General features: G+C 36.3%; 2 protein-coding genes across 3 annotated transcripts; one reads left to right on the forward strand and one right to left on the reverse strand.

Annotated features, from left to right (window-relative positions):
• Nucleotides 1-2403: 2403 nt before the first annotated feature.
• Nucleotides 2404-5421, forward strand: LOC112191852 (lipid phosphate phosphatase delta). Of its 2 annotated transcripts, XM_024331294.2 has the most exons (8): nucleotides 2404-2586; nucleotides 2692-2787; nucleotides 2906-2980; nucleotides 3060-3190; nucleotides 3479-3582; nucleotides 3670-3798; nucleotides 4450-4565; nucleotides 4838-5417. In XM_024331294.2, exons 1-8 carry the CDS (start codon nucleotides 2425-2427, stop codon nucleotides 5246-5248), a joined length of 1224 nt encoding a protein of 407 aa, XP_024187062.1. In that variant the 5' UTR covers nucleotides 2404-2424; the 3' UTR covers nucleotides 5249-5417. The 2 variants fall into 2 exon arrangements, with proteins under 2 accessions (XP_024187062.1, XP_024187064.1); XM_024331296.2 differs by lacking the exon at nucleotides 2404-2586 and having other exon boundaries at nucleotides 2702-2787; nucleotides 2908-2980; nucleotides 4838-5421.
• An 814-nt stretch (nucleotides 5422-6235) lies between these two features.
• LOC112191853 (serine/threonine-protein phosphatase PP2A catalytic subunit) lies at nucleotides 6236-12593 on the reverse strand. The gene is made up of 11 exons (XM_024331297.2): nucleotides 12330-12593; nucleotides 11526-11582; nucleotides 10740-10823; nucleotides 10173-10244; nucleotides 9532-9603; nucleotides 9064-9104; nucleotides 7707-7773; nucleotides 7274-7465; nucleotides 7040-7129; nucleotides 6804-6911; nucleotides 6236-6709 (listed from the first exon to the last, which is right to left on the reverse strand). Exons 1-11 carry the CDS (start codon nucleotides 12420-12422, stop codon nucleotides 6644-6646), a joined length of 942 nt encoding a protein of 313 aa, XP_024187065.1. The 5' UTR covers nucleotides 12423-12593; the 3' UTR covers nucleotides 6236-6643.
• Between the last annotated feature and the right edge of the window lie 1877 nt (nucleotides 12594-14470).

The following is a 14470-nucleotide window of genomic DNA, read 5'->3' on the forward strand; positions in this document are numbered from 1 at the left end:
ATGTTGTTGAGAATGGATGGGAACACCCAACCAAGTCCGAAGAGTCAAAGAAAGTGGAAGGGTCATCTGCAAGAATTCCCAACCAATGCATTAATTTGACCATGCATTTATATTCAATGCATGCACTTGACTATGCACCAATTTCCCATGCATAAGTTGTCTCCTTGAATGCACAAACCATTAATACCAATGTTCTAAAAAACGGCCTAGACGGTCATTAACTCCACAGGAAGACTACAAGGTCCATCATGAATTTAACCATGCATGGATTTATTCCCAATGCATTAATTTGACCATGCATTTATATTCAATGCATGCACTTGACTATGCACCAATTTCTCATGCATAAGTTGTCTCCTTGAATGCACAAACCATTAATACCAATGTTCTAAAAAAGGGCCTAGGCGGCGGTAAGTAATTGATCAGATTTTGGCCTAGGCGTTGCCCTTAGGCACTAGGCTACTAGGCGGGGACTAGGCTACCCTAAACCCTAATTTATTCTATATTTTGACTATTTTTATATCTATAATTAATTTTAGACTTTAAATATTTTTGTTTATATTATTATAGGTCATAAAAATAATTTAAAAATTAAAAAAATAAAAACCGCCTAATCCCCGCCTAGGCTCCCGCCTAAGCCCCTAAGCACTAGTCCTCGGGTCACCACCTGACTAGCGCCTAGCGTTTTTTAAAACCTTGATCAATACAATGCATTCATGCTATGCAAAAATATTTCCACCAAGCTAGGAGGGATATGCACCAAACCTAACACTTCAATCTAAGTGCCTCCACTCTTCCATTCATTAAAAATCAATGCTTCAGGTTTCAAAAATAAAAACAAAAATAATATTAAAAAATATGAATGCCTCAGACTTTAGACAATTGCCTTTCTCACAAAGAACATTTCTTGGCCATTTGAGGCAAATTTCTTCCATCTCACATCAAAGCGCGCCGTAAGCGCTCCCTAGAAACGCTTTTGAAAACACTGGTGAGGTGAAGAATAGTTACAATGGTAATATTTTGTTTCCATTAGTGTATTTCATTAATGAGATGCAGTGTTGGTTGTCACTTGAAATGCATCTTTATACTAAGTAGTTTACTGTAGCAGAGGCATCTTGTTGTAGGTCAGCAATGGAGAAGAAGTCATATGTGTGGGAGTCAGATGTAGGTTGGAGTTGCCAGGCGTCAGCCTTCGATCTTAGATTTCAAGGGCTGCCTAGATCGGTAGGGATGGGCATCGGTTTGGATTTTTTTGTTTATAGGACTAGAAGGGAAAATTTCTTGCCACCTTCACCGCTTCTTAGGGTTGCAAATTTGAGGTTAGAGGACTTTTAATTCTCTCTTCGGATAATTGGATAGCTCTCTAGTCCTGTTTAAGCCTATTTACTAGAACTTGATTCCCAAGTCTAGTAATGGATAATTTCGGTCTTCGGCGATCATATCACTAGTGTCCGATAGAGTTTCAAAGTTACATTCACTTGTTAGGAGATAAAAAGTAATTTAGTTATTTTTAGGCTCATTTATTGGTTACAATAAGATAAGTTCTTTTTCACATGAACAATTTATGTCATGACCTCTACTATATATCAAGACTAAATGTTATTACCGCAATGAGGGTTGATGTACACTTGCTAGGGTTTTTATAATCTTTCATGAAAATAACTTCTAAGTAAAATACGATGGTTCTATTCATACCTACTAATTTGATATATCAACCTTCTCTTATTTTTGAATATTTCGAAGAGAGAAGACATTTTGTTCCATTTTTCAGACGGCCAAATGCTGAAATCTTCTACACAATTCGATATGCAAAATCTCAATTGGAAGCCTCTGAATCCAACTCTGTTAGATGGCACTAAAATATTCAGATCATTTCCAGTAGTTTTGTACTCAAACTTAAAAAGTAATTTGGTGAGAGACCAATGTAAATAGTGGTGCTAAACAAGCACATAGTATGATAGAATGATTCAGATGTTGGTATTTTGTTAACAGTGGGACTAAACTTGAAAGTTTGATGGCTAAAAGAATAAATAAACAATAAAATTTTGACCTTATTGGCCAAAAGAATGTTTTTCAATTTTTTTACTTTATTAATTGTTTTTCTTATTTTAGAGGCATAGAATGTTCTTTCTTGTGGCAGCTATTTCTTCCCCGGTCAAAATCCGAGTTCCAACTGTCTTCGCCGAAACTTGGCATCATTGAATTGTCACAACAGTGACAAGTTTCTCCATCAAAAAAAAGAAAAGAAAAGTATCATTGAAAAACAAAAAAAAATCTTTAGGGGACAAAAGTCTCGAGTCCTTGCCCCTACTTGTTGTGTTTCTTCTCTGTTCTCTTGGGTCTCCTTGTTCTTGTTCTTCTTCTTCTTCTTCGTCTTCGTCTCTCTGAATCTGAGAGGTTACAAGAAACATAGAGGAGAAGAGAATGGAGAGCGCAGCAGTGTGGCAGGGGGCAACACTCTGTGGGATTCTCACATGGATTCTAATGTCTTCTTATCTCAATCTGACCCCAAAGCTTCGATCTTTGGTGCAACCCTGGGTGGCCCACCATGTCATCACAGGCACGCCCCTCATCCTCCAGATCCAGGTTTCATACCATTCAGAACAAGACGACCCAGATGATCATTCTTTGTTTTTGTAAATTCTTTTTGACTTTCTATCTCATTTGGAGGTTTTGGGTTTTTTGTTGCAGAATTACCAGCATGTGTTCTTGGATGCTTTCTTCTCTGCTTTGTCCTGTGTTGTCTCTGTGCCCTTTTACACTGCTTTTCTTCCTTTGCTTTTCTGGGTATGCTTCTGTTCTGTCTTTAATGCTCATTTTTTATTGTTGTGATTGCTGTTATGTTGGTTTTGGGTTTATGTTTATTACATCATTTAAGCATTGTGGGAATTTTTGTGTGTTGTAGAGTGGGCATGGCAAATTGGCAAGGCAAATGACCCTGCTGATGGCTTTCTGTGATTACTTGGGGAACTGTATAAAGGTAGTCAACTCCCTTCTTGCTGTTTGGTTAAATGATTCAGGTATCAAGATACTTATTTTCGGCTCTTGTGTCTTGGTAGGATGTGGTATCAGCTCCTAGACCGAGTTGCCCTCCTGTTAGGAGAATAACAGCTACAAGTGATGAGGAGGATAATGCATTGGAATATGGATTGCCATCTTCTCACACTCTAAACACAGTTTGCTTGTCTGGGTGTGTACTTTTTATCTTGTCATATAAATTCAACTACAAAACTAAGCAGCGCATTATAGAAAGCTTTAGGCATACTTATTGATACAAGTATTCAAATTCCGTTCGACAATATATGTTGGCTGCTGCTTGCTCATGAAAGTTTTGGGTATATTTTCTGAGTGAGTCTGGAAAATAGCTTGTTTTGGAGATAAATTATCGATGCATGTATACAAATTTGAGCGATTGCCATATGAGTTACTTTACTGTGATGTATATACTAAACATTTGCTCATGGGTGGTGGGTTGCAGATACCTTTTGCATTACATCCTATCTTATGCTCAGAATGAAGATGTGTATGTGAAATTTGCTGGATTTGCTCTTGTTTGCTTGCTTGTGGGTCTCATTGGTTTGGGTAAGTTTATCATCCCTTTACTAGTTTCTGGCAGCTTCTTTAATTACTTTATCTTAAACCAAAACTGAACTCATTTTCCCTTAATAGGAAGAGTTTATCTCGGCATGCACAGTCCTGTTGATATTATTGGTGGGCTTGCTGTTGGTTTGCTGATCCTTTCCTTCTGGCTTACTGTTCATGAATATGTCGACAGTTTTGTAGTCTCAGGACAAAATGGTATGGCACAATCCTAGTCATTTAATTACTATTATATATATGCTCTTGATAGCTTGACTGAAACAACCTAAAATGCAAAAGGACCTAAATTTGGAAGAACTGAATAATTCAAAATCAAGCTAAAACAGCTAAAACACTGTCGGATGGCAGCCAAAAGTGGTGACTACACAAATTGGAAGACATGCATGCCACCTGCCCTTTTTTATGTCATGAAGTGGAATATGGAAATATGTCACTAACAGCTGAGAATCCTAGAAAGCTATGACTATCCTTTGCAAGATTAAGACAGGCATGTAAATCTGATAGGGAAGAAGAGTTCGCATGAAATATGTGAATCCAAGAAGTTTCTAGAAATGCTTTCATATCTTGTCAGAAACAGAATGAGACATTATTCTATCTAACAAAGGAGAGCCACTCTGCCACAGTTTAGAAACCAGGACATGGGGGAGTTTGAAGTCATTAGTTGGATTGATTTGTTATGTCCAAAGTTGCACTATCAGACCAGTATACTGAATCTGGTTCGAGCTAAATCAGAATGCTGGATCATGAATTTTGTAGAACTCCTGTGAGATTGATACAATTGGTTCTAATGTAACCTCTTAGAATTGCAATTGTCTCCATTCTTATTAATGCACACTGTTTGTATTGCAGTTACAAGCTTTTGGGCTGCCCTAAGCTTCATATTGCTCTTTGCTTATCCAACTCCGGAGTTTCCAACCCCAAGTTTTGAGTACCACACAGCGTTCAATGGTGTTGCATTAGGCATTGTAAGCTCTTATGCTTTTAACATCCCACCCATTTCTGGCATTTTACCATTTGCAATTCTTTATTTTAAGCCTTGCATATTGCTGATTCATATACAAAGATACATATATATTTATATATATCATGTTGATATTCAATTTTCAAATGTTGGATTAACAATACTAGAAATAGGAATTGGTTATTGGCAAAAAAAAAAAAAGGAATTGGTTCTCAAAATTATGCAAAATCTCGCCGTTTAAGTTTGATTTCTCATATTATGTGCAATTCTATCCAGGTATCTGGGGTCCAGCAAACATACCACCAGTTTCACCATGAAGCTGTTCCACGTATATTTACATCACAATTAACAATCCCTTGCTTTATGGGAAGAATGCTGGTTGGGATACCAACAATACTTATTGTGAAGTTCTGTAGTAAAGCTCTTGCTAAATGGATTCTTCCTGTGGTAGCCAATACCTTGGGCATCCCAATAAAATCAACTACATACATTCCTATGCTAAATGGATTAAGCAACGGGAAAAAATCAGATGGGTCGAAGCAGTCAGGTTATCTCCAGAAGCTGTACCTTTTCTCCAGCCAAGGCTCATTTGATGTCGATACTGGTATAAGATTCATTCAATATGCTGGCCTTGCATGGTCAGTGGTAGATCTTGTTCCTTCGCTTTTCTCTCAGCTAAGCCTGTAATAGCTCATTCTTATGATCGCTATGAACTACATTTCTGATGGAAATGTGCCACGGTATGCAATTTTGTAAATTGTATATGTTGCAGTATGAAAAGAATTCCAATTTTGCCTATTCCATGGGAAAAAAAAATATGTTCAATTGACAGCCACTATTATCAGAGTTGCAAGCATTTCTTCCCTCGTTCTTCCTCATTTTCTTTTGATGTTTTTCTTTTGATGTTTACGGATTGCGTATCTTGAAGCAGCTTTGCTTGTAATGGTGGGGACTGGAGTTCAAAGTCTGACAATGCCTAGCAATCTTAGGATGATAGCATTATTGATTGGTTTGCTTTTATTGTACAAATCATATTGACGTGCACGCCATCACATTGCTACAACAGTGAAATAGAATCCCCTCGAGTGTAAACGATTGATTACTAATTGCCAACACCTTGAAGCACAAGACAAAATGTGGTGCCATCCCATCAATCCACTCCAATTATGAATATCAAATGAAGTGCAGGCCACCCCTTCCACACAAGATACAGCTGTCTGCTTCAAATGTCCGTGCAACAATAATGAGCTCCTAATTCATAGGAGGTAACATGCTAGCATATGGGATTCTTAAAAAGGGAAAGCGTCTAAACACTAAACACTAGAACATGGGCAGTGGCTTCAAATAGCGCACCATCCAAACAAATCCATAATAGAAAGTAAGGACAGTAGGGCATGGAGGTTGGGGAATTAAAATCCAGGTTTGGGATCTAGTACATTCAAAGAGCATTTCAAAGGACCTAATTTTGAGCATTGCATACATAGATGGATATTGCCATCCCAACCTAGACTAGTAGCAATAATATCTCAGGCTTTCACAATTGGGGAAAGATCATAAACAAGCACGAAAAACCTAAAAGAGAGAAAAAAAAGAAAAGAAAGGAAACCACAATGTCACTCATGATATATCTACTCGAATAAGAAAACCATCAACCATCATGTGAATCAGTATCTATGAAGTAATCGAATAAAAAGGAAATTATCCACTAATAATTAAGTCCAAGCATTCTTGAGAGCCCAAACTGGGAAGGGTAACAAAACATACAAGGTAAAATTACAAAAATAAAATAAAAATGAAAACAAACAATAAGAAGGAATATCCACATATTTTGCTGGATAGAATACAATCTGACAGTGTGTCAACAACTAGGCAAACTATTTGATGGGAAATCCAGCAAGGTTCAGGTCTAAGACAATCAGCAGACATCTTACCTTTGTATTTTACATCCTTTTGGAATATTGCTATAACCAGCCAAGAAGGGTTTAGATTTTAAAACCAACGGTCATCTTGTGCAAAAACAATATGCAACCATGCATCAGAAAGTGGTAGAGCTACGAAATAAATGACACCATCGCAGCTGCTTCATAAAAAGTAATCAGGTGTTCTACGAGTGACATCCGGTTCCCCTCTCCTAGGAGCAGGCTCAAACTGCACAGACATGACCTTGTCATTCATGCATGCTCAAATTGATCTCACTACATCAGATAACTTAAAAATGGATGTGTGAGAGAGAGAGAGACACCTGGATGAAAGTATGGCCCCTGCAGTCATCAACTTCTAAAACAGACGCCATGTTCCCACAGCGATAGCAATAATTAGGTGCACTGAATATGGTAACCACCTTTTGTTCCTGTCCAAACAAAACAGTTTTATTCAATCGACCAAATCCTGTACAAAATAGTTTTATTCAATAGACCTTATCCTATGTACTAATTAACCAAGACAATGAAATATCCCAAATTTTAAAACAAGAATTACATGGGCCCAGTTGAATCCATCCATAACCAATTGATGAGCTCTTGCAATCAACTTTAAACTATTTGTATGATTGAATTGTTCAGATATATCCTGCAGAAAAGAATGTGAACATTTGATCAACTACACATCAATAAGGCAGACATCATAGCATTACATGTAAAGGTGGCCATTAGAATTGTAGAAATTCAACATCTTCAAAAATGCTAATAAAGTCAATCATATACTTGAAGTTACCTGGCCAAAGGTATATCCTGCACCGCGAGGTGAAATACCCCAACCACATCGGTCATCTGGGTCAGACCATAACAGATCACACATGGGCCCTTCATGCGGAACCTCTTGAACACGATCAAAATTCCTTATGTTATCAAGGTTTTCGATTGAAGGTGATAATCCACCATGCAGACAAAATATCTCTGACTCAACCTAAATATAAGCACATGAGTATCAACAATAAGCTAACGATTCTAAAAATAAATATACAACAATCATTCCTCTCCAACTACATGAGATTCTTAACATTTTCTTTTTCTTTCTTTTTTTGAGAAGTGAACTTTTTAACATGAATAAGTCCCCATATAAATTATCTTAATTTCATATTCCAGTTGTATCCACAATACTAGTATTGCAGTCATTTACTTGCAACTGTGTAGAAATTATTACTAACCAATGCTGTCAGTGGAAAGTAGTCAAAAAGGTCGGTGAAGGTCTTCCATACACTGGCGTTCCCATACCTGTCATTAAATTATCAGTCCACTATCCTTTACTTACCAGAGAAGCTAGAAGCATATATAACCTTTTACATGCAAGTGTGGCAAATCACTACATAAAGAGTTTAATATATCCAAAAGCCCAAACAAACTGAACATATGACAAACAAATAACAAGCCTCAGGAGAATGATACAATAGTTAAAGTCCAACAGTAGCGTTCTCTTGAATATAATCATGTTCTTACGGATCAAGTGTCTCATGTCACAGCAAACTCTAGATGATAGGATTTTCAGCACATTCTAAGTCATTGTTGAACACATTAAAAGCTTTATATGGTAATGTTTTGCAATCTAAATTGCTCCTATCAAATTGTAAGAAGCAGTTCCTCTAATAGTGCTTCATTCTAAATTGTGATTATGATGGATACATTCTCAAGAACATATATATATCTCTATATATATAGCTCAATCAATAAAAGGTAAGTTTTCGCAAAATGTTTGAATTTGCAGGTCAATTGGTACTTGATGCATGAATTACAGTAACTAAGCAGGACAAGAAGGCTTCATCAACTTTGATCGTAATATTTTCTACTGATGGACCTATACGACGTGGCAATATAATATGCCTTCTATTGGTTTCAGGTACTCTGATTATATTTTCTGAAGGGCACAGGCAAATGAAGTATTCAAACTCAAAAGGGAATTAACAACTAAACCTGAGGTATTGAGTCCAAGAGACTTTGGCAAGTAACTAGTGCAGTTTATTTTAAACTTGAATAATCATGAATCCAATATTTCCTCAGTCTCATCCTCCCCACCCCTTTTTTTTTTTAAGTGATCTAACCAGTTATTTGTTGATTATTAATATTTGTTATGTTTTTTTTTCACCATGAGTATAACAACCCCATGCTTTCTACTAATATTTCATAAGAATCCATAGATTATAACATTGACATGAACACATCCATAGGCTGTAAGTTGCACCTCCGTATTTCCATTGAGAAAAACTCTCCATGTCTTAACTAGGATCTCGAGTAATACGCTATTCATACCCAAGTCTATGAGGATGCTTAAGGACGTAAAAAGTCAAGGGACACAGTGTGCATGGTGGTGTGAGCAACCTTTAATGTTATACTTTATGCTTCTCTAAAAATCAGAACTAAATATTTAAATACATTTAGGAAATAGAATTCAAATCTGGCAAGAGTATGGATTAATAATAAAGGAGGCATATAAATACTCAAATGTAAGAAATCTGTTCATGTCTAATTATATCAAGACACCATGCAACCAGGCCAAGTCAGAATACTCACTTGCGAAGACATTCATCATAAAACCCATAAACCTGAGTAATCTGCCAAAAAAACAGTAAACAACTATAAAGCTATGAACAATTCATACTTCACACAGACCATATTGTCTCAAGATAAAGGTTCCCGAATTATAAAAGGAAAATCTCCTTATCAAAGTTCCAAAATTATAAATGGGAAGTAAATCATTAGGTGAATGTTTTTGACACTCCCCTTTTCACCAATTTATAACACTTGCACTTCATCTTCAAGGACAGGTAAAAACCATTTGGTATATAGAGAAGCGAGTGTGTAAAATGTGGAAGATGAAGTGTGAAAATCACCCCCAAAATTTTGTTGTCTTGCCATACAACCATCACTGGACCAAACAGTTAAAAGTTTGATCAAGATATCCCTTTCAATAGTCTTTATAACATTTCTAACAAAAGAAGGAATGCAACACTTACAGCTACTGAAAGAAAGGTAAAATACCTGACGACTTTCATGGTTTCCTCTAAGAATAGTGATGCGCTGATGATAACGCACTTTCAGGGCCACTAGAAGCTGGAGAAATGAATTAATCAGTTCCACCAATATAATTTAAAGCATTAATAATTGCTAACATGCTTCTGATGAGATGCATTTTTAAGGGTTTGAAACCTAGGCTAGTCTAAATTCCAAGCCTTGCCACCCTAAATGGTTAGACATCCAATTACAAGGAAATTTAACTGGGGGGCAGAAGAGAGAGAGAGAGTAGTGCTCTATTTAATATAAAAAGCAATCACATGAAAAATAATTATATAAATTAGAGTCATCTACTTAGTGATTTTCAAATTCTACACCTGGGCTTTTAGCCAATAGTATTACCGCATTTAGTACCGTTTTGAAACTTAGAAGAAAGTAAAACAGCCTAATTAGCCCATTCAGACACAGAAACAGTGCCCATCGTCTTGAAAAACAGAGCGTCGATGGTACATATCTTTATTGCCAACGACTACCTATCACTATACTTGTCAGCTGCCAAACAGAAACACAACTTGACCGCAGCACTTAAGATACTAACAATTATAGAACTTGTACAATGACCGATTTCAGAACCCAAAGAAAAATCCAAATAACTGATTGGTACGTACCGTTACAGTTTCAACCGAATAATAGCCACGGTCCACATAATCTCCCATAAATAAGTAATTGGTATCGGGGCACTGTCAATGAAAATGATATGACATTAACCTTGATGAGAATTTGAATGAAGATCATTCATTTAAAAACTTATGAACAAGATATATGGTGAGCTAGCTTCAATTGGATATGCAATTATTGTACTTGGAATATTAAGATGCAAGATGAAAACAAACAAAAGTTAATAAAATTATAGGAGTTGCAATGAAATACAGTTATTAGACTATCTAAACAACAAGTGGGACAAAAAAAGAATGATGTGAGCACACACAAATTTGCATACCACATTTATAATACAGATTAGGCCCAGGTGCTTATGCATAACAAGCAATATAGTTAAAAAGGGCCAGTGCAATTGAATTAAATGAGCAGTTTCCTGGCTATAGACTATTTACTCTACAAATGCCCAGCTTCACTCCAATGTTCATTGCAATCTCAAGTTTTCAACTTTTAATTGAAAGCATTCCATCAGCTGAGACATAAGGGTTGAATACAGTGGTCATAGTGAGAACTGATACCTTCCCTCCAATTCGAAAGAGCTCCGCAAGGTCGTGAAACTGCCCATGAATATCGCCACAAATTGTCACCGGGCTTTTCACAGGCTGTATTACATGATATAGAAAATTAGTACCTCCCACGACAAGTTCAAAGATCCGAATTGAAAAGTAGATTGTAATAAGAGTGAAACAGCAATGATAGTGGATAATGGTACAAGCAAGTATTATGGACGCAGGAAGGGAAAAAAAAGCTTCCAACAAATAAAGTTTTGACTTCTGTGCCCAAAAGACTAGACACAATATTATTAGTAATAATAATTCATTAAAGCTTCCTAAAGATAAAGCTAGGACTTGTGACTTGTCAGCCTCCAAAGCAGAGTAAATGGTTCCGACGAAAATATAATATTATCAGTATTCTGCTTATTAGTAATTAGATGTTTTAAAACAATAAGACAAGTATTGATTAAAAGAAAAGAGACATAATACAGCATAGTGGACAAGGAGTTTATAGATAAAGTAGCATACAAGGAGTTCAACTCCCACCAATCCAGCTTAGTAGTCAATAACTACCACGTTGTGGTACCTTCTAAACTGACCAAATGCAGTCTTTAAGAAAAGCAGAGAATAGAATAAAGCCTCAACAACTTCAAGTTGGTTCCAGCACTTTGCGATGCACTCCCAATAAACCACGTCCAGAATTCAAAATTCATATTTGATTCCTAATTAAAGAGTGAAAGAAGACCTTGACACTAGTGAAGCATGCTATAATACCAATATTAGAATCAGTAAGTAGACAAAAAGATGCACCTGGACATTGCTTTCTTCCATTAAGATTTCCTTTGCCTTCTCGCATAGCACTCTCACCTACAACAAAGAAAAGATGAACTTTTACATGTACTAATTTTATTACCAGGAAGAATGAGGAAAAGGCAAGTTGAGAATACTACTAGGGTTGGATAATGTCTTTGGAAAGTGCAGAAACAAACCGTTTCTGGGATATATAGTAGAGAACTACGAGCATTCAAAATGCCTAAGCTTTAAAAACGAGACAAAATCAACCGGTATCCTAAACGAATTTCGGCAAAAAAAATAAAACTTTCACATCAAAGATACCTACTTAAAGTCGTTACCAATATCATTATCACCCACATTAAAAAAAAATTAAAAAAATAAAAACGCATCTTTTGGTTTTTCTCCACATTTCCGCATCCAGAACTAGCGTTCACAACTAAATAAAGCTCATAAGATGCCTCTACTTCTCCCAATAATTTGTAGGCGAATAAAAATCCCCACAAAAATTTGACACAAAGTCAAAGATTTTCCATTTGAAAGCATTGGATTCCAAATCCCGCCACACAGCACCTGAATTCCATAATTAAAATACACAAAAATATATATACACACAGAAAATCTCCCATTTTGCTATATCAATAAAAAATTACCCGCCAAGTAAACCAATAAAAAATAAAATAAAAAAAATTCGAATAAATCCACTCATTTCTTATCTTCTTTTCTCCCCAATCCAAACCCCTAAATCCGACTTTCTCAAATCCAAAACCTCCACATATTCATCCGCAAAATCGAAGAAAATGAAGAATGTACAAAAAAAACCTGTTGCTCGGAGAGTGGCTTGCACTGCATGAGCTGCTCGATCTGCTCGTTGAGATCGTTGCCGGAATCGGAGGATGCCGAATTCACGCCCATATTGCTCCTCGTCTCTCTCTCTCTCTCTGCTTCGGAAATCGAATGGATTGGGATAAGTGGTACTCGGATTTAGGGCCAACCTTCCGGTCCTCACTCTCTGATCTCGCGCTTAAAGCAGAGAGAGGGCGAGAGCGGACGGAGACAAAAAAAAATGAGAGGGGGGCGCGTGAACTAAGGAGCGAGTGGGTATATAGGACGCTCGTTGCATTTTACGCCACCCGCTGCCACGTGGTAATGCTTCAATTACCTAATTAGCCCTCCACACTTTTTCCTCTTTGTTTGTTTCTGTTGGCTTCACTCAACACTTGATGCTTTACACGCGCATAATACCGTATTATACGCCTTTCTTATACGATCAAATTTTTTTTCTTTTTCACTCCTAGAGGAAAATGCTTGAGATTCCAAAAAATTATACCAAAACTCATTACCAAATGACGTGGCACCTGCTATGTCATCAATTTTGGTTCTAAGATAGTGATGATATGGAAATAATACAATTTTATGCTTCTCCTTTAAAAAAAAAAAAAAAAAGATAAGATTAAACCTAGACCATTAATTAGTATTTGAGCATCCACTGATGCTTCGCTGTCTTGCATCCACTCTTGCTTCACGCCTTCACCCTTCCTGACAGGAGCATGAAAAAGTGCTAAAACTCTTGCCTTTGTTCTCAAATGAATTAATGAATTAATTAAAAGCCATCCTAACTTACCAAAGTTCATTTCTCCTTCTCTTACTCCCTCTCTTTTCATGATTTCCTTGAGACATTTGAACTTTAAAGATTTGAATTAAATAATCAATTGGAGATTGGGCTATATGCAGTACCAACAATTGGAGATCATATTATGTCTGCAGTTAATTGCAACTTATTGAATTAAATAAGTGCTGAGGATGAACCTCCCAATTAATCTTTATTCCAAATGTCGTTCAAACAAAAAATAATAATAGAAATTCAGGTAAGAAAATGTACCTTCTTTTTGTATGGAAGAAAATCTTCCTCAGATGGAGAATAACCTTGCATGTTTAAAGAAAAAGGAGGAGAATAATGCCTTGAGCAATATAATCCATGAATCATTACACCTATCTGTTGATAAAAATAAAAAATAAAAAGACAAAAAAAATGGAATATAACATATTAGACCCATCTATATAAAATAAAATAAATGTTAGGGGAATTGAATTGAGAAATTGCATAACAGTAACATTACAATCTCAAGCTTCATCGAGAAACATTTTTTTTTAAAGGAGTTTGGAACCTAACCTAGCTGGGAGACTCAGCCCCACACCCGATTCCATTTATTATATTAATAGAAGAATTTTGCAACCGGGGGGGGAGGGGGGAGGGGACATAACACCTAAACCCCGTGGTACAATAGAACAATTACAGTAATCATCATAGAGAACATCCTGAATAATATCAAGAGTCTCATCTAGCTAAACATCATTAATAAACATATAACTAGCAAGGTGTGCAAGCCTATGTGTAATACAATTTACTTCACGGAAAATATGTCTAATCTCTACAGATTGAAAAGTAGACAAATAATCTTTACAATCATCAAAACTCGACTTACCTCTGAGCAAGGTTCTAAAAAACGCTAGGCGGTGGTCTGGGGCCTAGGCGAGGCGGTTTTTTTTTTTTTTATTTCTATAATATACAATTATATAATAAAATATCATAGTTTATTAATTATTTATTAGCAATCAATTTTATTTCATTGATTAATATTGAGCTAACAAAAAACAGTATTGATTTTTAATAAATAATAACCAATTCATTGATAATTCGTTAACAATCAATTCTAAATCATCACTCTGCTTCTCTTCTACTTTTTCTCTCTCGTCTCTCTCTCATCTCTCTTTGGCTTCACTACAGTTCAAAAGCTCACAAAGCTCAACCCCATTCAATCCCAATTCATTCTTGATTTCTAACCTCTAATTTAGCTTTACCAGATTCAATTCCTCCATAAAGCAAGAGCCTTTTGCTCTTTTGCCTCTTCGCCAAATTTGGCCCCCTTTGTGAAATTAGGGATTAGCTCATCTCAGATGGC

This window comes from Rosa chinensis, chromosome 3, assembly GCF_002994745.2.
Source record: "Rosa chinensis cultivar Old Blush chromosome 3, RchiOBHm-V2, whole genome shotgun sequence".
NCBI classification, from domain to species: Eukaryota; Viridiplantae; Streptophyta; class Magnoliopsida; order Rosales; family Rosaceae; genus Rosa; species Rosa chinensis.

What these genes read in the sequence shown, in the direction of transcription:
- LOC112191852 (XM_024331294.2), top strand. Translation starts at nt 2,425, where the DNA reads ATGGAGAGCGCAGCAGTGTGGCAGGGGGCAACACTCTGTGGGATTCTC. An exon ending in CCCTCATCCTCCAGATCCAG is followed by an intron (nt 2,587 to 2,691) that starts GTTTCATACCAT and finishes TTTTTGTTGCAG; the next exon opens with AATTACCAGCATGTGTTCTT. An exon ending in ATGGTGTTGCATTAGGCATT is followed by an intron (nt 4,566 to 4,837) that starts GTAAGCTCTTAT and finishes AATTCTATCCAG; the next exon opens with GTATCTGGGGTCCAGCAAAC.
- LOC112191853 (XM_024331297.2), bottom strand. Translation starts at nt 12,422, where the DNA reads ATGGGCGTGAATTCGGCATCCTCCGATTCCGGCAACGATCTCAACGAG. An exon ending in TGGAAGAAAGCAATGTCCAG is followed by an intron (nt 10,824 to 11,525) that starts GTGCATCTTTTT and finishes CATGTAATACAG; the next exon opens with CCTGTGAAAAGCCCGGTGAC. An exon ending in ATTCGGTTGAAACTGTAACG is followed by an intron (nt 9,604 to 10,172) that starts GTACGTACCAAT and finishes TCATTTCTCCAG; the next exon opens with CTTCTAGTGGCCCTGAAAGT.